Source organism: Tupaia chinensis, unplaced genomic scaffold, assembly GCF_000334495.1.
Source record: "Tupaia chinensis unplaced genomic scaffold, TupChi_1.0 Scaffold143584_1, whole genome shotgun sequence".
NCBI lineage: Eukaryota > Metazoa > Chordata > Mammalia > Scandentia > Tupaiidae > Tupaia > Tupaia belangeri.
This window is the reverse complement of record NW_006203430.1, coordinates 5,512,658-5,534,658: the sequence shown is the minus strand read 5'-3', so window position 1 is coordinate 5,534,658 and position 22,001 is coordinate 5,512,658. Positions and strand designations below refer to the sequence as shown.

The 22,001-nt window shown below is 37.7% G+C and overlaps 1 protein-coding gene across 2 annotated transcripts in view; it reads left to right on the top strand.

Moving 5' to 3' along the window:
* The window catches only part of PIEZO2 (piezo type mechanosensitive ion channel component 2), a 514,198-nt gene that overhangs the window by 372,151 nt on the left and 120,046 nt on the right, over nt 1–22,001 (top strand). For both annotated transcript variants that reach the window (XM_027766530.1, XM_027766529.1), the window contains exons 10-16: nt 2,821–2,859; nt 3,787–3,925; nt 8,032–8,183; nt 11,056–11,286; nt 13,470–13,593; nt 18,943–19,235; nt 20,690–20,838. In XM_027766530.1, coding sequence (XP_027622331.1) covers nt 2,821–2,859; nt 3,787–3,925; nt 8,032–8,183; nt 11,056–11,286; nt 13,470–13,593; nt 18,943–19,235; nt 20,690–20,838 — 1,127 coding nt within the window. The remainder of the gene's footprint in view (nt 1–2,820; nt 2,860–3,786; nt 3,926–8,031; nt 8,184–11,055; nt 11,287–13,469; nt 13,594–18,942; nt 19,236–20,689; nt 20,839–22,001) is intronic.

The following is a 22,001-nucleotide window of genomic DNA, read 5'->3' as shown; positions in this document are numbered from 1 at the left end:
CAGGTCCTTATCAGAGAGAGAGAAAACTAGAAATCACCACCACCACCCCCCAGGGGGGAAGGCCACATCACAATCCCTTCTCCTCCATTCTCCTCTCACAGTTTTGGACACACAGGCACCTGCATCCAGCTTGAATTTTAATCTGTCAGGTCTGGAACTCAAACCATGGTGGACCATGTGGGAATCCAGCAACATAGTCATTAATCCATCTGCTGGTCCTGAACTCGACTAATATTAAGGTGTCCTATTTGCACTGTTGTAAAGATATACATGCTTATGATTCTTAGTTGGAGTCAGCATTTTGCTTCCCAGCATATTATAGAATTAGAATAGATTGTCTTATTAGTTTGGGGCCAGGTGAGTTTCTCCAAGTCATACCATCCCATTCTCATGTCTGATGATTGTAAGGGACCTTTTCTTTCCCTCATCTCAGCAGGTTTTAGATTGTCTTGCCCATTTCACTAAATGAGAGATATTTACAGAAATAGCCGGGTCACTTTCAAGTGAAGCCTCTGGCCTTCTCCAGATCCAAAGATGTTTGCAGAGATCTCCAACTCAAAACTATGTGTATATTCATACCCAAGATCTAGAGCTGGGTACTGTAGCACATGTTTGTGACCCTAGCTACTCAGAAAGCTGAAGTAGGAGAATTACAGCACAGCAAGACCCAGTCTTTAAAAAAAAAAAAAAATGTTGCCTTGATGATACAAAAGCAATACCGGGTAAAATCACTGATGCCTGAACACTAGCCAAATCCAGGCAACAAACCACACAGTGGTAATTGTAAATCTAGCTCTTCACCACCAAGCAAGGATTCAAGCATCGAAATCCTTGATGAGCCCACAGGATTTATTAATTTTCTTAAATCTCAACCTCGGAGTACACGTCTTTTTAATATTCTGTGGGTGGGAGTGGAAAGTTTGTGTTACACGGCACATATAAAGTCTGATGACTGTCCCAGTGAGAAGCACAGGGCAGGTCACGGCACGGTGAGCTGAGCTTCCAGTGTTCCCATGGCACACTGTTCTTTTACCTAAAAGAACAGCTGATGGACAGACATGGTTATTCAGATCTGAGGACCTGGCAGACAATTACTTGAAAATAAAAGAAGTGAGCCCATCACTTCAAGGCAAACAATGAACAGCACTGGTTGCCAGTGATAAAATTTGGCCTTGAATAAAAATTAGAATTTTGAAAAACTTGCATCACCATTTAACAGCCTGAAAATTTTCCAGCAGCTGTTGAGATGAAGGGTGATATTAACAAATGTGTTTTTTAAAGATTGAATAATGAGACTTATCAATATGTGGTAAATTGTATAACTCACTGAACAAACTGTTTCACACCACCACTTCCTGATAGTACAATGCATGGGTAAAAGAACCATTCAAGGTGCAAGGTATATCAATGTATTAATATAAATATAGTATAAAAAGTTTATTGATCTGGTTTCAAACTTCAAACCTTCAAGAAGCTCCCACTGGTTGAACCTGATATATTGTCAAAGAAAATGACCCATGACCCACAATTATCTTGATAGACTACTAAAATACACCTTCCTTTTCCAAGTGTAAACCTCTGTAAAGCCAGATTTTCTTCATATGTTTCAACCAAAGCAACGTATCATAGTAAACTGAATTCAGAAACATCCAAGAATCTGGTTGCATTATTTAAGCCAGACATTAAAATTATATATAAATGCATAAAACAGTGACACTTTTCACTGTTTGTTTTTGAAAGTATAGCTATTTAAGCAATTTATTTATGTTAACATATATTGGCCTTTTTATTTTTAATGAATTAATAAGTATTTTTAAATGCTTAAGTTTTCATTTCTAGTATGTCAGATATTGATAGACAGAAACCACATAAATAAAAAACTCTTTGTGACCCTCAGTGATTCTAATAATGTGAATGAGTCCTGAACCAAGAGTGTATTGCAAAATTATTAGTAAAACAAATGATTATTATTTGGGGAAAGCCCAAACCACCTGGCATTAGTGTAGTTAAAAAACGTGGTCAATTCATTATTTTGGTGTCAACAGGATGCTAATCTTAAAATAATTTCAAATTATGCTACAAATGAATTTTTCTTTATTATAATACTTATTCTTGGAAAGTAAACACCCTCAGAATTTGCAGCTGTCTCATAGGGTTCTAAGAGTATAAAACTCAGCAGCTTCTTTCATTAGAACAAGACCTTTGAAATACATAACTTTTTAAAAAATAATTATTTATTTTATTATTTAATTTGGCCAGAGAGAGGTGGGGGGAAAGTGAGAAAGCAAGTCATCAGGTTCAAGACTTGAACCATGGTCAACCATGTGGGAATCCAACACCTCAACCACCATACCATCTGCTGGCCCCAGAAAGATGTAACTTTTTAAAAAAAATTTAAAGATAAGATTGTATGTATTTATGTTTTGAAGTACATGTGTATTATGGAATGATTAGATCTAATTAGTTAACAAATGCATTACCCCATATAGTTATCATGTTTATGGTATCAACATTTAACATCTACTTTCTTCATTTTTCAAGCATATAACACATCTTCAGTAACTATAGTCATGTGGTTTATGGATGCTTATTGCTTCCTAATTCAAAGTTAACATCATAAACTTGAGGATATTTATAATAAACAGCAAAATCCAGTTCAATTATTTGACCCTTTATGTTTTGCATGGCAGTTTTAACATACTAGCATAGCTAAAAGGATGGGTATTGTATATAGTAAATCTTCATAGATATATTTATATAAAAACATTAAAATGCTTTCTGCTTACATATTAATATGCTGTCTTGCATTGCTTTTTGCAGCTTTTATCCATGACCCAAGATGACTACAAACCATCTGATGTTAGTATATCCTTAGAATTATCTTTTATGCTGTACAAGTGATGTAAAAGTAACAGAAATGGAATTAGCTCCCTTGAGTATATTTTAATGATATACAATTTCCAGAAGTTTTTCAGGAATTTTTTTTTTTGCAGAAATAATACCTGGTTTATTGCTGTTAAAACATGGATTCATATGATATGAGATTGTGTATAATCACACAAAATACATTTACACATGTAAAAGCCACATTGGTGGAAATTTTTAAAGCATTTTGTTCTATAACTATGTTTATATATCATTTGAATAGAAAGTTTTGTATGCCATGGACACATACACATGTGTATCTATTGATATGCTTATTTTTAAAATTGTAAAACCAAGAGACATAGAGGGAAAGCAGGCAATTACACTTTGCTATACAATAAGGGAGGTATAATCTTGCAATCAGCAGAGATGCCCAGAGGTTATGGATCTCAATTGAAACCTGAATGACATTCACTTTAGTTCTGTGCAGAGCCAGGTGAGGGTGGGAAAGGACAGGAATGGGCCAGGGCCCAGAAATGTCTGGAGTCTCGTGTTGCTGGAGGCATGACTGTGAGGTGGACAGTGGTGGAACCTGGGGCTGGGCAGATCACAGCAGACCATGAAGGTGGCAGTCAGCCTTTTACGAGGTTGGCACTTTATGCTAAGAAAATGGTAGAGTGCACAGTTTGTAGCAGGAGTGCAGCAAGATCAGATGTGTATGTCAGTGTGATCACTCTGTGGAGGATGGGTTTGGAGAGGGAGTTTACACAACTCACCTTGCTAAAATATTTGGATAATTGAGTTGCTCAGCTCTCAGCTCCTCACTGGTGAGCTATGTGTGGCGCAGGGAAGGAGGAGGTGCATCTTCACTGGAACTCAGAGCTGCTCTCACAGGTATCCTCTGCTCCACAATCCCCACAGGGCCTGCTGGTGACTGTAAATGGCAACCCTGTGGATTATCACACCATCCACCCCAGTCTGCCCATGGAGAATGGCCCTGCCAAAGGCGACCTGTACTCCACTCCCCAGTACCGGTGGGAGCACTCCGAGGAGTCCTCAGGTAAGAAGCCAGCTCTGCGGGCATAGGTCGTATTCAGAGTACTATTTTCCTCTCATTCATAAACATGGCATCGCTCTTCCATTATTTATTTGACTTGGACTTCATTTTTTCTTTGTTTTGTTTTTTATTTTATTTTTGTATTTTTAATTAATTAATTAATTTACATTCATTCACTGAGCATCATCACAGCATACAAAATGTGATTTCCCATCCAGAATATACTACATAGTGTCTTAATCTTGCATGTTATCATCAATAATTTTCCATTTCTAGTTTCATATATATATATATATTTGTCCCCCTACTTCTCACCCTCTACCATTTCCCATCCTCCTCCCACACTATCTCAGGTGTCTACGATTGTTTCCCATTCCTTTTTCCCCCCACATTTTATTGATTCACAAAATTTCTTAAATAATCTAACTACTTTCAATAGCAAGTTCAGCTGGTATATACATATCTGTGAATACAGGTCTGACTTTAGGCGTGAAGCTCTGAGTAGAATGAATATACTATAAGGTAGCACCTAGCTGATGCTATATAGCTTACCATGGTCATTAAATAGGTATTTTTAATATATATTTTTTTAATTTCAAGAAAAGCAGTTTTAGTTTTAATAAATAAAAGAAATGCTAAGGAACTTCACTTAAAACTTAAAGCCAGGAAACAGGTTAGGATTCTGTTCAAATTGTAGGTACGTGAACCTATCGGCAACTCAAGACAGAACAAGCACATGTGTCTCTGTTTAAAAACTGGTTGGAAAAGTTTACTGACCAGTATACTGGTCAGTAGAATTGGTAACTTTCCTGAAGTTCTGCCTGTATTTTGTCTTAACATATTGCTCTCTGTGTTCTCCCTTTGTGTATAAAGTAAGTTGCATAATTTGAATAAACTTTGAAAAATTAAAGATAAAAAATTACTATAACGTGCCAACTTGTCTGCAGAATTAAGCCTATACATGTATATGTATATGTGTGTGTATACATGTGATATACATGTGTATGTGTGTGTGTGTGTGTGTGTGTGTGTGTGTGTGTGTTGGTCTTTCTGTAAACTCGATATTATAATTATGGCCAGTAATTTTGCTGTTTAATGCACAGGGAGGTCTTCATGGAAAATGACTATTATAAAAAAATACGCATGAATTTTGGGACCAGCAGTTGGCATAATGTCTATGTCACTGAACTCCCAAGCACTCTACCACAGTTTGAGTCCTGGATCCGGTGGCTTAAACTCACACCAGGCACATGTGCCTGCGTGCCCAAGATCCCAAGAGGAGAATGGAGGAGAAGGGATTGTGGCATGGCCATCCCCTCAGGGGGTCTGATTTATACTTTCTGTCTCTCTGTTTCCCTCTGTCTTTCTGGCAAGCACACGCACCATATAGCAAAAACCTCCCCCCGCAAAAATACACATAAATTTCAAAGTTTATTCCACCAAAATCGACTCATACTTTTTTATTTTTCATTAACTTTCTGAAGTGTTTGCAAGTGAGTATTGCTAAAGAGAGTAACCAAAGGAGAGGATCAATACTCGTACAAGGCCTTTTCTGTCAGTAGAAGGACAGTAGACTCTTACTAGAGAGAACAATTTGGGGCCAGGTGATGAGCTCTCATCCTCGACTTGATTTTTGATTTGCACAGCATTTTTTAAAAATTTAAATAGTAGCTAACATCTTTAAACTGTGGCTCTAACCTAGAAATAGAAATTTCTGGACTCCATGTAAGAATGTGAATATCTGACAGTACTACTCCCTCGTCCCTACAAGGCAGCTTTTGGGTCGACCTCTGTTGTTGCCTTGCCCTTGTGGACACTGTGCCAGTTCATAGAGACAGAATTAGCTAAGCTTAGTGTTAAGCAAAAATAAATAAATATGTGAAAGCAGAAGCCATGCAACTAGCAGTAAACAAACATTAGTGGATTTTTCTACTTATGTGGAATTAACACTGTTATCAGGCATTATCCTGCCTTTAGTGAGCCTGCCAGCAGTTATCCAATTTGCATCAGTGATATATTAGGCTTACTCTGAGACCCTTTTTTGCATAATTCTTTATCAGGCTTATTTGGTTGTTCTGTTCTTCATAATTCTTTATCAGTACTTCCTGCCATTGCCTCTGCCAGTTCATCTACTTAACAATATGACTGCTTAGTCACATTATCCAATGTTTCTCAGTAAGGTTAGATCAAGGTCATTCCCTCTCCACACACACACACTCCCCAATCCCAAATAGTACCTGTGAGCTCTGTAAAGCATCAGACAACTGGTATATTAACCATTATCTGCTTCCTGCATGCATGTGCCTTAGTTTGCACTTTGGGCTTAGGATGAAATTTGCACTTTGGGCTTAAGGTGAAATCTCAAGGACTTGCAGTGCTTCCGACATGTGGTCTTCAAAGCCTCAGTACTAGGATTACAAAGGGCAGAGCCCAAGAGTCAGCATTTGTGACTTCTAACGTTTGAGTCATTCAGGTAACAGCCAAGATTTCCTTCTGTTTGCAAATTAATAGAATTTTGACTGCTGACAATAATTAATGTCTTCAAATCATCAACTAAACTTTCGAAAGTAAAACAATAGCTGGAGAGGGTTTTTTTGTTTGTTTGTTTTGTTTTTTTAGTTGAACCTAAATACACAGTGTCACAGCTAGAAAAGTAACATGCCAGTACCTCTTAAATCCATCAGTTTGAGTCTTTCACCGCTGTCTATGATCTGTAGGCTTTCTTGTACAAACCCAAGGCTTATCCAGTTCTGATGCTGAAAGAGAGACAGTGGGCTTCTACCCAAGGAAATACTGAAGCCTCACCTTGGATCCTACATAGGGTAGCATGAGGGGTCACTGATTTCTCAGTGGTCTATGCTTCCTTTTCATGGTGTTACTCCACTTGTAGCTCATGTATAAGCAGCCCATGTAATGTATTCATTTTTATTATTTATTTATTTATTTATTTTTACATTCAAACACTGTGCATTAGTATAGAATTACATTATAATCAACAGATTTATTTCCATCTTGGGTCCCTTAACTGTTTGCTGCTTCTTCTCCTTGATTCCCTCTCTCACCCACTCCCATTTTCCACCCTCTTCCCACGGTGTCTCCAGTATCGCCATTGGTTTTATACCTTCCAACCTTTCAAGTTTTGCCATAGAGTGCCAACATTTGGTATATATTGAGTGGGGACATACAGTTCCTCTCTTTCATAGTCTGACTTGCTTTGCTTAGCAGAAAATCTTCCATATTTGTTCACTTTCTACCAAATTCTAGGGTCTCATTGTTTTTTTATGGCTGAGTAGTATTCTGTAGGGTTTATGTTTCACACTTCTTTAATCAATTCATCTGTTCAGGGATATTTGGGTTGTTTCCATGTAATTTAATCAAGAAAGAAAGAACATTTTACTTAGTGGCTTAAAAAAACTTTGATATTGCATAATTTTGGCGGGGTCAGAAATCTGAGTGTCTCTAAGGTGGTTTCTCTGGCTGGAGCTCTCTCATGGCATTGCAGTCAAGCTGCTTGCTGGGGCTGCAGTCTCATCTGAAGGTTTGCCTGCTGGAGAATCTGTTTCCATGCCCAGTTGCATAGCCCTTGAAACCTCAAGCTCTCGTTGATTGCTGGTCATCAGAAACATCAGTCTCATATTACCTGGGTATTCTATCTTTAAGCAATTTATGACAGCTGGCTTCTTCTTAAACAAGTGAGTGAGAGAATGAGAAAAAGATATAAATGTGAAAGCTACCTTTTGAACTAAATCTTGGAAGTGACGTTTGTTATGTTTGCTAAAAGCCCATCACAGGCCCCCCCACATTCAAACAGGAGGGTCACACAAGGATGTGAATACCAGCAGATAGGGGCACTGGGGATCGTGTTAGAAGCTGCCATCCAGGCTCTCTCAATTGGAAAATTTCTTCTTGCAGTTTCTGAGTACTGGGTCCTGTTACACTGACTGGGCAAAATTTATCACTTCTATTTGAATTCTAAGGTCCTTAGTAGTTAGAAATAATGTCCAAAGTCTTAAATAGGAGGTTATGTCAAAACCATACATGCACTTTGGATAGTTATACAAATTTCATTTATTTACAAAAGTAGTTACATAAAGTATTTGTCCTTCTAGAAAAGAAAGAGGAAGAAGAGGATGAGAAAGAAGAATTTGAAGAGGAAATGAGGAGTCATGAGGAAAAAAGAAGTGTTAAAGTCCATGCCATGGTCTCTGTCTTCCAATTTATTATGAAACAGAGTTACATCTGTGCCCTTATCGCTATGATGGTATGTATGAGCAACAATGGCCAGGGTGCTGGAGAAGGGGTGCTACAGCCCTGCAGGCTCTCAGTCCCACCATCCTCTCATGGCCAACATAAGGAACGTCATCTTCCCAATGCTTTGGCAGAGAATGGTTGGTTATGTTCATTTTTCATGGGATTTTTATACTACAGATTGCAGAAGCATGTCTTCTTCAATTCTACTTATCCTCCTTTAAACACTAATACATTCTCAAATTAACTCAAGTCAGGCTATTCCCTATTTTGCAGCTTTGTTGGCTATATTCATTTTTTTTCTCAACAGTATTAAAATGCTGAGACTACTTTTGCTTTTTAAGATAGTGATGATTTTAAGATATTGATAACTCACATACTATCTTAGATTTGAGTGAGACTTTATCCCACCTTAGCTGCAATCCAGTATGAGCATCAAGCAACCACAATTTACACAATTTTGCAATTGTGAGCTCTCAGTTTATTTATATTTCTATTCAACTGTAGATGTATGTTTTATCTCCAGCATTACAACTTCCAAAATAATCCTCTGTAGATCAAAGATAAAAGAAGCCCTACTCTCACTTTTTCTTAAAGAATTTTCTTGGAAAATCACCTTTATTTCTGAAAAACCCAGCATTTGTGTATAAAGCACAATTCTTCCAAGTTCTATAGTCAATGGTGAGATTCCAAAAATATACTTGATAATAAAAAAAAATTCTATAAGTCTAAGGAATTAAAAAACAAAACAAAACCTAGACACAAATTTCCCAAGCCTTCAGTCAAAATCTTTCCCAGATGAACCTGTGTGAAAGCTTCACTTTCTAATAAGGAACACTGGCACATGCCAGAGGAGGTTGGAAAAAGAAAGCTCTTCAAAACTAAAGATAATCATTTTGGATCAGCCAACTCTATTTAAGTAAAACAATCTGTGCTCTAGAATCAGTAGATGGTGTAATAATTATGTCACTAGACTCCCACATAGTCAACATGGTTCGAGTCCCAGACATAGCTGCTTAAAATTTAAGCTACGTGTGTGTGTATGTGTACCCAGAATCCCAAGAGGAGAATGGAGAAGAAAGGATTGTGGCATAGTCATCCCCTCTTTTGAGTGATTTCTTGCTTTCTATCTTCTGTCTCTGTCTCTCTGGTGAGTACACACAGCCTATAACAAAAATCTCTATTAAAAAATCATGTGCTCTTCAGTTACTTTTTGAAAGTTTTAAATTACCAACCTTTACTTTATAGCAAAGCTCTAATTTTCAGTATTGAATATATGATATGTATATGCAATTTATAATTCTGATTCTGAACTCAAAGAAGTATACAGTAATATTTTTCTCTCTAAGCCAGATTAATTTGGTCATTTTTAAAAAGAAATAGAGCTTTAAAAATATACCTTTGAATACACATTTTGTTACCTAATAAAAAAGAAAATATAAAAGCATAGATAAAAATGATACAGTTCTTCATCAAAGATATGCCCTTGTCTGGTGCCATTCTGTTGTCTTAGTACAGTCACAATATTGATTTTTTTCAAGTGTCTGCTTTCCCTGATGCTCCCATTGCAGCTGATTTTTTCCATCACATTAAGAAACAGAAATCCTGAGGAGCCAAGTCTGTTAACATTTGGGTCGATGATGCACTATATATATAGTGGGGATCCCTTAAGATTATAATAGGCTGTACTATGTGGTCTAGGTGTGTAGTAGGCTATATCATTTAGGTTCTTGTAAGTATACTCTATGATGTTACCCCAAAACAAAATCACCTAATGATACATTTCATTAGAAAGCAACCGTGTCATTAAGTGATATATGTCTATATATGTGTTTCCTCAAAACACAGAACTGTCCCTATAACCTAGTGGTTAAGGGAGCTGGATCCTATGTAGCTGACTGTAGTTTGAATCCCAGCCCTAGAGGCTTAAAAAATACACTGGGCACCTGTGCATGCATGCCCCAAATTCTAACAGGTTGGAGAAATGAAGGAGAAGGGATTGTGGAGGGATCATGCCCTATTGAGGGATACCTTCTTCCTCCCTTCCTCCTTTCCATTTTTTTTCTCTCTCTCTTCTCTCTCTCTTGTAAATTCACTTTCTGGCACATTAAAGAAAAAATCATGAAGTGAAGCTACAATAAACTATCAGACAATTGGAAACTGAACATAGTAAAAAACATAGTGCAGATTTAATTTCCCAAACACCTCCACAGAAAGACATATGTGACTTGGTATTGGAAAGGAAACAATTATTTTTAATTGTCATAACTTGTTTTTTTCCCTTATCTACCCCTACCCTCCCAAATAAGAATAATGTGGGGAAAAGTCTGCTGGAATTATATCTGTGAAGATATTTTTCTGGAATGAAAGACATTTTGCCTTTGACTATCCTCTTTTTAAAAAGATCTAAAGCAATGTCACTGTCAGCAAAATTAGTATCTCTTTCCTTTCTTCTTGGGCCTCAGGTTGGTACTCTATCCATGACTCCACCACAATCTTCTCCTCTCCCTACTTTGAATATTATGGACTTTTTTTTAAGAGAGATTTTTTGCTATAGGGGATGTTCACTCGCTGAAGAAACAGAGAGAGACAGAGATACAGAGAGTGAGAAATCACCCCCCAAGAGGGATGATCACACCACAGTCCCTTCTCCTCCATTCTCCTCTCAGTATCTTGAGCACACACACACGCATACCAGTGTGAGTTTGAGCTGCCGGATTCAGGACTGGAACTGTGGTTGACTATGTGGGAGTCCAGCAATGTAACCATTGTGTCATCTGCTGGTCCCTGGATGTTTTCTTTTTAGATAACTTTGAGCTTACCAGAATGGTGGCTGATACATAACACTGACCACTATTGCTTTTTCTTTCCTTTTCTCCCTCGAGGCTTGGAGCATCACCTACCACAGCTGGTTGACTTTTGTGCTGTTGATCTGGTCATGCACTCTCTGGATGATTCGTAACAGAAGAAAATATGCCATGATAAGCTCTCCCTTCATGGTGGTTTATGGAAATCTATTGCTGATATTGCAGTATATATGGAGTTTTGAACTTCCTGAAATTAAAAAGGTGCCAGGGTTTTTAGAAAAGAAAGAGCCAGGGGAACTTGCTTCAAAGGTAGGTGAATAAAAAAAAAAATGGGGAAAATAACACAATAATCATAACAATCATACTCAAGCAAAACCTTACAAAACTAAGTTCCAAATATTCATTGCCTAGCAAAATCAACAGATATAAAACTGTAAGAAATAATTTATATTGCTTAGAGGCCTCTAAGCAAATAAACATGTATTATACTATATTTTTAGCTTTTACTTAAAATAGCAAAGATTTCTATTCAAAAATTATAGCATAAATTATTTTTAATATAAATTGTAAAATAGTAAAAGTTAGATATGGAAATAGGAAAATACAATAGAAGATTTATCAAGGTATAAGAGGACTTTCTTTAGATTATGAATTTATAACACATGCTCAGCATTGCTATTATAGATAATCATTGATTCTTGATGATATCTTTCTCCAATTATGTCCTAAAAAACATTTTTACCAGCAAAAATTAGGTATGACACTTGCTTTTCTTTTCTTCTGCATTATGCCTTTGTCTGTAGCTAGAATGTTCACGTTCATTACTTACTTATTCTCATGAGCTATCTTAAATAGTTTTCATTTCAGAAGTTAAGGTGTCTCAATTCACTGTTTTATTAACAAAGTATCATATTCTTTTTTTTTTTTTTAGATATTTTTGCTATAGGGCGCCTGTGCTCCCTGGAGAGAGAGAGTCAGAGTCAGAGAGACAGGAAGCAAGAAATCAATGCCAGGAGGAACGACTACACTCCAATCCCTTCTCCTCCATTTTCTTCCCAGGACCTTGGGCACACATGCACACAAGTCTGGCATTATGTTTCAAACCACTGGGTCCAGGATTTTTAACCACAGTCGGGAGTCCAGTACCTAGGCCACCTGCTGGCCCCCAAAGAATCATAATCTAAACACACATTCCCTTTGTGTTGATGGCTCCATTTCATGAGTAAAGGCAATCCTATAAGGGCCAGCAGATGGAACAGTAGTTAAGGTGCTCTTTTTTTTTAACCTCTGTGGAATTCTTCAAAATAAGGAACATTGTAGAGGCAAAAAAGTATCATACAAGAAGTATATCTTCCTTTTACAATTATACTTCACAGTCGGGAGGAAATTAATCAGGGAAAAGCATGTTGAGAGTACACCAGTAGCTGAAGTTGACTTCCTGCCCAGATGGAAGTAATCTGAACAGTCGATCTGATGCATCTTCCTTGGTACTCTATATTGTTGAGTATACGCTTGTTACCTGACACATGCTATTGAACATCTCTGGAAAGGAGATGTAAATGCTATGACTTCAGGAGACCGGCAGATTGGCAGATGGTGTAATGGTTACATCCCTGGACTCCCATGTAGTCAACCATGGTTTGAGTCCCAGACCTGGCAGCTTAAAACTCACACAAGACACATGTGCATGCATGCCCAAAATTCTGAGAAGAGAATGGATGAGAAGGGATTGTGGCATGGCTATCCCCCCTGGGGGGGGATTTCTCACTTTCTATCTCTCTGTGTCTGTCTCTTTAGAGAGTACACAGGGCCTATAGCAAAAATATCTAAAAAATAAGTAAACTTAAGTAAAATTAAAAAAATAAAAGCTGGGACTTCAGGGGCCAATGATGACACACCAGTAACACATGGTCTACAGTGCTGGACCAATAAAGGTACACAGTATAGGACAGGACTTCAACAAAGTTCGTGGAAAAATGAATCGATATGTGAATCTATTTCGGTGCAAAATAAATTTAAAATCTATAGACAGTTTTTTCATAATACATTTTTAAATAAACTTTGTGAAGATCCTTTTAAAGAGTTTCGTGAACATTTAGAAGGGTCAGATGGTGGTTCAAGAGTAAAACACAGTACTCTACAAGATTGACACACAAAGACGGTTCTCATTCTGAGGCCCAAAGTCTCCCTGTGCAGGCCAGGCACTTTCATGCCTGTAACTGGAGTTGGTCAGAGCTGGGAGTGGATTACGGTATGAAGATCCTGTTGGAAGTGCCTCTTTCTTTCTCCTATGCCATGAAAGATAGAAATATGCTTTTAAAAATAAAATAAAATTAGTGAACTTTAGTTATAATTAAGCGGGTACTTTCTCAAATAAAAAAGTTGATTTATTGTGTTCCCACTGAAATGTAAAGAAAATGTTGTATTTTTTGAAAAGTGTTTACATTTGAAATGGTTTCTTAATTCTTGTTTTGCTAATTCTCTAATTTCAGATTCTTTTCACTATTACTTTTTGGCTACTGCTGAGACAGCACCTCACGGAGCAGAAAGCTCTCAGGGAAAAGGAAGCTCTTTTAGCTGAAGTCAAAATTGGAAGTCAAGAAAACGAAGAAAAAGGTAAATTAATGTATGGCATGTGTGATTGGAGTTTGTTGTGTTCAGCAAAGGTACAGAGAAATATATCAGAACATCTCACAAAGCCTCTACGCTAGACTGGAGACTCCGTGCAAGTTGAACATAGAGCTACAAATAACAGTATTACGGTATATAACTTTAAAAGTACACAGGAGAGTTTGTAAGAAGCTCTTAAAAATGTGCCATTTGACATTATCAAAAAGACAAAAAAATAAAAAATGCTGAAGAGGAATGCAGAAAAAGAGGAACTCCTTTAAAATTTAAAATTTCGAATTTTCCTTTCCTTCCCTCTCTTTACTACCGGTGGCAATGTAAATTAGTACAGCCATGATGTAAAACAGCATGGGTCCCTCTCAAAATTAAGAATAGAACTCCTTATTATCCAGCAATCCCATCACTAGTCATGTATCCAAAGGGAAGGAAATTGGTATTTTGTAAAGATTTTACACCCAATGTTTATTGCAGCACTATTCACAATAGCCAAGATGTGGAATCAACCTAAGTATCTATCAACAAATGAATAGACAAAGAAAATATGGTGTGTGTGTGTGTGTGTGTGTGTGTGTGTGTGTGTGTGTGTGTATACTATATGTAGTATATGTAATATACATGTTGTTTGAGGTAAAATGGTTGAGCCTGGAAGATACTATGTTAAATCAAATAAACCAGGCACAGAAAAAGAATTATCACATTCTCACTCATATGTAGAAGTTAAAGAAATAACTATATAGAAGAAGATTGAAGAATGACTTCTAGAGGCTGGGAAAAATAGGGCTGAGAGTGGATAGAGAGATGTGGATTAATGGAGACAAACTTCCCCGACAGATAAGAGGGATAAAGGTGAGTGTTATAAAAATAAGAGTAGGGTGTACATAGTTTATAACAACTTACTGAACATGGTTAATAACTGAAAAAATAGCATTTTGAAAGTTCCATACCTGCCTAAAGCAATGCCCAATGACTGACATGATGGATACATTGTCCTGATTCAATCCGTAAATATTATATTCTTGGACTGAAAAGTCACATTGTACTCCACAAATATGTACATTATCATATGTCAGTCTTTTAAAAATATGCCATTTGAGCCTCATGAAAACAATTCCCACTGGAGGAGGAAACTGAAGTTCAGAAAGATCAAATGACTTCCCCAAGGTCATGCATTTAGTAATATTGGACCCAAGACACTGACTCAGATATTTTAAATTCAAATCCTCTACTTCTCTAAAAATAATACACCGATAAATAAAAATAAAGAAATAAACAAGCAGATATGATGTCATTATCACTCTCTAGGTTCAGACATGCTCTATAGGTAAAATAAGAAAAATTTGTTTCCTAACTCCCTCTACATATAAACGTGAGCTTTCTAGAATGGATCAGAGACTACTAATACAGTGAAAGAGCATTGTCTTTGAAAAGGAGATGGTAAATTATTCTAAAAAACTGCACCGGTAACTTTAAAATTAATCTATTGATCATAAGAAAATTGACACAGATTAACTTTTTTTCTTAATAATTCCTTATTTAGCCATAACTATTTAATTGTTTTTTAGCAACACAGGTTTGTCTGTAAGATTAAACTCTGGCCTATATGAGTTAATATGCCTCCATTCAACAGTGACTAAATTAGCCAGTTCATGTTGGTAAAGAATGGTTATTTGAGATACTGTTATGACTTCTCTTATGATCACTCCCCTCACTCTGTGAAGCTCTTGGATATTCGAATGAATTATTCAACTTTTAGGTAGCCCTGCTAACATAGAGATGATTCCTACATATGCACATGTTTTTTTTTTTTTTGGAGAGGTTTTTGCTAGAGGGTGTGTGCACTCGCCAGAAAGACAGAGAGAGACGGAGAGACAGAAAGCAAGAAATCACACCCAAGGAGGATGGCCATGCCGCAATCCCTTCTCCTCCTTTCTCCTCTCGGGATCTTGGGCATACACGCACACGCGCCCGGCATGAGTTTAAGCCATTGGGTCTGACACTTGAACCGTGGTCGACTACGTGGGAGTCCAGTGACATAGCCATTATGCTAACTGCTGGTCCCTGTATGAGCATTTTTTTTTAATTTCACTGGAGGATGTGTGTACTCTCAGGAGACAGACACATAGAGAAAGATAAAGAAGGAAAGTGAGAAAGCATCCCTCAGGGAAGATGTCCACACCACAGTCCCTTCTCCTCCATCTCTCTCACCTTTTGGCATTTTGGCCACACATATACACACATAACCAGTGTGTTCCTGAGGTTGTGGGGTCTGAGACTTACATCGTGTGATTGACCACATGGAATCCAGTGGCCTTAACCACCATGCCACCACCTGGCCCTTGACTATTTTAAGCAAGATAAAACAGGATTTTTATTCCAATGTATAAAATTATTATTGTTTTTTTTACAGGGTTTTTGCCTTAGGGCATATGCGATTGCCACAAAGAAAGACAGAGACAGTGAGAAAGAAGTGAGAAATCACTCCCAGAGAGCATAGCCGTGCCCCAAACCCTTCTCTTCCATTTTCCTCCCAGGATCCTGGGCATGCACACGCATGTACCCAACTTGATTTTCAAGCCACAGGTCAGGATTGGAACCACAGTTGGCCACGTGGAAGTCCAGCGACTAACTGCTATGCCATCTGCTGGCTCCTGTATAAAATTATTTTACATTTTACTGAATAATTAAAATTATTCTTTACACAGAGGGCATAATGGTTATGTCACTGCACTCCCACTTAGTCAACTATGGTTTGAGTCCTGGACCTGGCAGCTTAAAACTCATGCTGGGATATGACAAAATGCTCAACATGCCTCATCAAAAGGGAGATGCAGATTAAAACCACAATGAGGGAAAAGCAGTTGGTGTAATGACTGTGTCACTGGACTCCCATGTGGTCGATTGCAGTTCAAGTCCCATACCCGGCAGCTTAAACTCACGCCAAGCACATCTGCGTGCATGCCCAAGATCTGGAGAGGAGAAGGGATTGTGGTGTGGCCATCCCCCCTGGGGAGTGATTTCTCACTTTCTGTCTCTCTCTGTCTTTCTGGCAAGCACACATGCCCTATAACAAAAACCTCTCAAAACAAACAAACAAAACACAGTGAGATACCACCTAACCCCTGTCTGATGTAAAGATTAAAAATACCATTTGATCCAACTATCCCACTTCTGAGTATCTACTCAACGGACAGGAGAATGCTAGTCAGAAAAGCGCTTACACATCAGTGTTTATTGCAGCACTATTCACAATCACTAAGATATGGAACCACCCCAAATGTCCACAAACGATGAATGGATTGAAAAAGTGGGGCACATATACTCTATGGAATACTAAACAACCATAAAAATAACAAAACTGTGGCATTTGGTAGAAAGTGGTCGAATATGGAAGATTTGTTGCTGAGTGAAGCAAGCCAGCCTATGATAGAAAGATATTGTACTATCCACTTAATGTATACTGACTTATTCACACTCTATGGTAGAGATTGAAATATTGGAGGGCATAAAAGCAGTGAAAATATTTATGGATGCTGAAGACAGTGTGGAACGAGGGGCAGGGGGAGAGTAGAGAAGAGTAGAGAAGGATAGATAGTACAAGAACAAATAGAGAGGCATGACATTTGTGGGATACAGAAATGGTTTATTACTGTTGATAATAACATGTATAGTATTCTCAACTGGACTGGTCTGAGAAGTATTTCTTATTCGGTAAATTCTCTTTATAAATCAAATGATATATAGTGATTAAATGTTTAGAAAAACAATAATGAGAATAAATTATAGTAATAATGATCTGAAAAAATGAAAAGCTATTTTGTGATGATAATGTGGATAGTAATGTCTTTGTCTTGACTGATATGCATAGTAATTGTGCTTGAAAAAGAAATGTTATACACTATAAAGATATATGTGATTAAATGTAATATAATTTTTTAAATTAATTAATTAACAAAAGGAAAAAACCCTCATACTGGGCATGTGTGCATGTGTGCTCAAAATCCTGAGAGGAGAATGGAGAAGGGATTGTGGCATGGCCATCACTCCGGGGGGCGGGGGGGGGGGCAATTTCTTGTTTTCTTTCTCTGACTTTCTGACAAACACATGAGTGCTCTAGCAGAAATCTCTTAAAATAAAGTATTAATTAATTAAATTATGCTTTTTGGCTAAGATTGTTAGCACTAGCTACATTGGTAAAGCATTGTTTGGGTTATCTACAGCAGGAGTCCCCAACCCCCAGGCCATAGACTGCTACCAGTCTGTGATCTGTTAGAAACTGGGCCACACAGCAAGAAGTGAGTGGCAGGAGAATAAGCTCAGCTTCATTGTATATATAGCCTCTCCCCATCACTTGCATTACTGCCTGAGCTCCACCTCCTGTTCAGATCAGTGGTGGCATTAGACTCTCACACGGAAACATGTTAAAAATCCCATGTTTGCTAGTCACCGCCATGATTCCAGTTAAACTTTGAATAAACTTTGAACATTCTAGTTGGTGGAAAACAAATTCAGGGCTCCCACTGATTCTGCATTATGATGAGCTGTATAATTATTTCACTATATATTCCAATGTAATAATAATAGGAATAAAGTGAACAGTAAATGCAATTGGATATCCCAAAACCACCCCCACCCCAAATCTATGGAAAAGTTTTCTTCTACAAAACTAGTCCCTGGTGCCAAAGAGGTTGAGGACCATTGGTCCACAGCCATGAAACAATTAGAATTTGAAATCAACATAGTGGTTCATATTTGTGTTATTGTTGCCTTTTTATCTGTTTTCTGGTACTGCAATACTTTACACGATCACTGGATAAGATAAATGAAAAAGGTGTTGGGAACCAGCAGTTAGCGTAATGGCTATGTCGCTGGACTCCCACATAGTCGACCGCGGTTTGCATCCCGGACCTGGTGGCTTAAAACTCACGCCGGGCATGTGTGCGTGCGTGCCCAAGATCCAGAGAGGAGAATGGAGGAGAAGGGATTGCGGCGTGACCATCCCCCCTGGGGGGTGATTTCTCGCTTTCTGTCTCTATGTCTCTGTCTGTCTGGTGAGCGCACGCACCCTATAGTGAAAATCTCTCCCCCAAAAAGAAAAAAAAGGTGTTATAAAGAGATTACTCCAAAAATATTTTCAATTTCTTTTAAACTATATTTTGTAAAGGTTAGAAAATCAACCAGTTATAAGTGTTGCCTTGTTTATTAGCACAGTCTAAAATCATTCAAATCGTATAGCTCATAAAATACATACTTCCATGTGCCACATACATCACACACGATCAAAGTGTGGTTTCAGTCAGGTCACCAGCCAAGAATAACAGCACAGTTTCCTATTTTAAGATGATGAACTTCAAGATATACAAGTGGAAGGTGAGCCCAAAGAGAAGGAAGAAGAAGAGGAACCAAAGGAAGAGAAGCAAGAGAGAAAGAGGGAAGAGGAAGAAGAAGAAATAGAAGAAGATGATGATCAGGACATCATGAAAGTGCTAGGCAACTTGGTGGTGGCCATGTTCATCAAGTATTGGATCTATGTCTGTGGAGGCATGTTTTTCTTCGTCAGCTTCGAGGGTAAAATTGTAATGTACAAAATCATCTACATGGTGCTTTTCCTGTTCTGTGTGGCCTTGTATCAGGTAGGTAACTTGGTCCTCCCTAGTCTGGTTCTCATGTTTGTCCCTGGGATTTATGTGAGCTTCCTTTGAAAGATTCTAAATTTCTATTATCATATGAACATATCATATAAAGTGATTGATGAAATGCAAACATTACATCCTAAGAATCCCAGTGGGGAATGATTGTCTTCAAACTGTTCAATATTTTAAAAGTTTACACTCTTAAAAAATCAGGAAAAAGTTCAAAAATATTTCAAAAATTGGGACCAGCAGTTGGTGTAATGGCTATGTTGTTGGACTCCCATGTAGTTGACTGTGGTTTGAGTCCCGGACCCGGTGGCTTAAACTCACACTGGGCCCATCCATGTTCATGCGTGCCCAAGATCCTGAGAGGAGAATGGAGGAGGAGGAATTGTGGCATGGCCATCCCCCGGGAGGGGTGATTTCTCGCTTTCTGTCTCTCTGTCTCTCTGTCTGTCCGGCGCGCGCACATGCCCTATAGCAAAAACTTCTCAAAAAACCAAATAGTATTTCAAAATTTACTGCTTAAAAAAAGCAAGCTATATATTTGAGTTATATTTTTGAATATTAATTTAAGAGCAGTTGTCGGATAATATAAAACAGTGGAGGATTCCCAGGTAACTTGAATTTCAGGTTCTTGAATCAGAAAATCTTATGTGATTGTGCACATGTGTGCACGTGTGTATGGACATGTATATTTATAAGACATCAACTGTTTTAGTATTTCATTCATTAAAATTGATAGAAGACTATATTAAAATGAGTAAGCCTCTCTAGAAACTTGGTTTTAACTGATGATAGATGGGAACCCAATGATAGAAACATGAGTAACAGTAAAATATTATTGCAAGTAACCAACAAAACAAATAAAGCAACCACAATAAGAAGGGAATGTTATATGTTAAATTAAAAGGACATCAACAGAAACAAATGAGCATTTGAATGCTTTTTAAAAATCAAGATAAATGTTTTCCAAAGACTACAGATTATTGGAAAGAGAGATGTCTCTTCTCTGTGGCTGTTTCACACTTCACTCACACAGTACCAGTTTGAATTTCAAAACTGGTGCTGTTTTTTTCTCATTAATAATAACCACAATGATGACAGAAGCAATCATGCCTTTCCTTGAGTTCATTCTATAGACCAGATATCATGCTGGGAACCTTGTGTATATTACCTATTTCAACCTCATACCATCTCTACAAAGTAGGTATTTATGGAGGAGGAAACTAAAGCTCATAAGGTCCAGCAACTCGCCCAAAGACACAGTGGCCACTCATAACTGTATTCCAACCCATATCTAACTATGTTGCAAACAGAATGCAAAAAAGAAAAAAAAATACTAAAAGTAGACTTTATTTCAACACCTTTAGATATAATCACTTATCTTAGTTGAATAAACCAAATACTTTTGTGAGTTTTCCTATAATTTTTTTTTCTCATCTGACTCACAGGTGCACTATGAATGGTGGAGAAGAATCCTGAAATACTTTTGGATGTCAGTAGTTATTTACACTATGCTGGTGCTTATTTTTATTTATACATATCAGTTTGAAAACTTCCCAGGCTTGTGGCAAAATATGACTGGATTGAAAAAAGAAAAGTAAGCAATGTTGCTATACAATGGGAGATACAAATGACAAGACAAAGACTTGAATGCATATTGTTAAAAACACTTTGGAGGAAGATTTTATGTAGACACAATGTCACCCATGTCCACTTAGAACTTAGTCTTTGTGCTCCCTCTACTTAGCCCTGAGCCTGGAACACAGTGGGTGCTCTAGGAATAGTGTCTGCAAAGTGAATTTTCAGTCCCATTTTAATGAACTGGAATTTTCTAATATGAGCTTCATGTAAAAAAATAAATAACTGCTTAGTACTTAGTCATGCTTTCTGCTCTCTAAATCAAAGTTCAGTTCTTCAGTTCCTAGGTGGGTTCACGGACTCAGTACAAGGCAGCAGCCTTCTCGCAAGCATGTTTCTGGCCATTTAGATTCTAGGGAGTAGTTATTGCCATAGAGAAAGAAGTTTCTGCAAGCACTCATAGATTCATGATCATTATGATAGTTTTTCTTGTGCAAGTAATAGTGCTCTATCCTTTTCTAATTTGGTTCTATAAACGTCTGAAATTTAGACTTTCAACCAGAGTTGGGCACAGATCTGAATGGAGAAGGAGAAAGTTTAAAAGGAAAGGATCACCATGTAGCTAGGCTAGCACATCTTGGGATTTATACTACAAAGTTTTTTAATGCTTTCTGTACTATTCTATGCCTGAAAATATAACAAAAAACAAGACTGAGTCTAAACCTAGACAGCTTAATTCTATTAGAGAAGACAAACAAAAGCCCTACCTGATGTAAATAAGCTATTTACAAATTGTGACATCTCTGAAGGCAATAAACAGATTGAAATAGTGAATACTGAAGGAACTATCTGGAAATGGAGTGGTCAGGGTATCCTTCACTGAGAGGTATCATTTTAACTCCAGCTGAAGGATAAGAAGGAGCTTTTCTTAGGAGAGGTGTGGGGGTTAGGGACTGAGCGGGCAGAGTTGCATACAGTCAGAAAGAACAGCAAATGCAAAGGCCCTGAGGTAAGACAGAGTTTGGAGCAGATGCAGTGTGGTTGGGATGAGAAGCTGAAGGAAGGTTAACCTGCTGGGAATAGAGGAAGTGGACAGAGAAGATGTGGAAGAGTTCAGCAAGGCACCCGGGATGTATATGACTTGCAGGTAGTGATAATTTGCATTTTATTCTTGGTAGAATT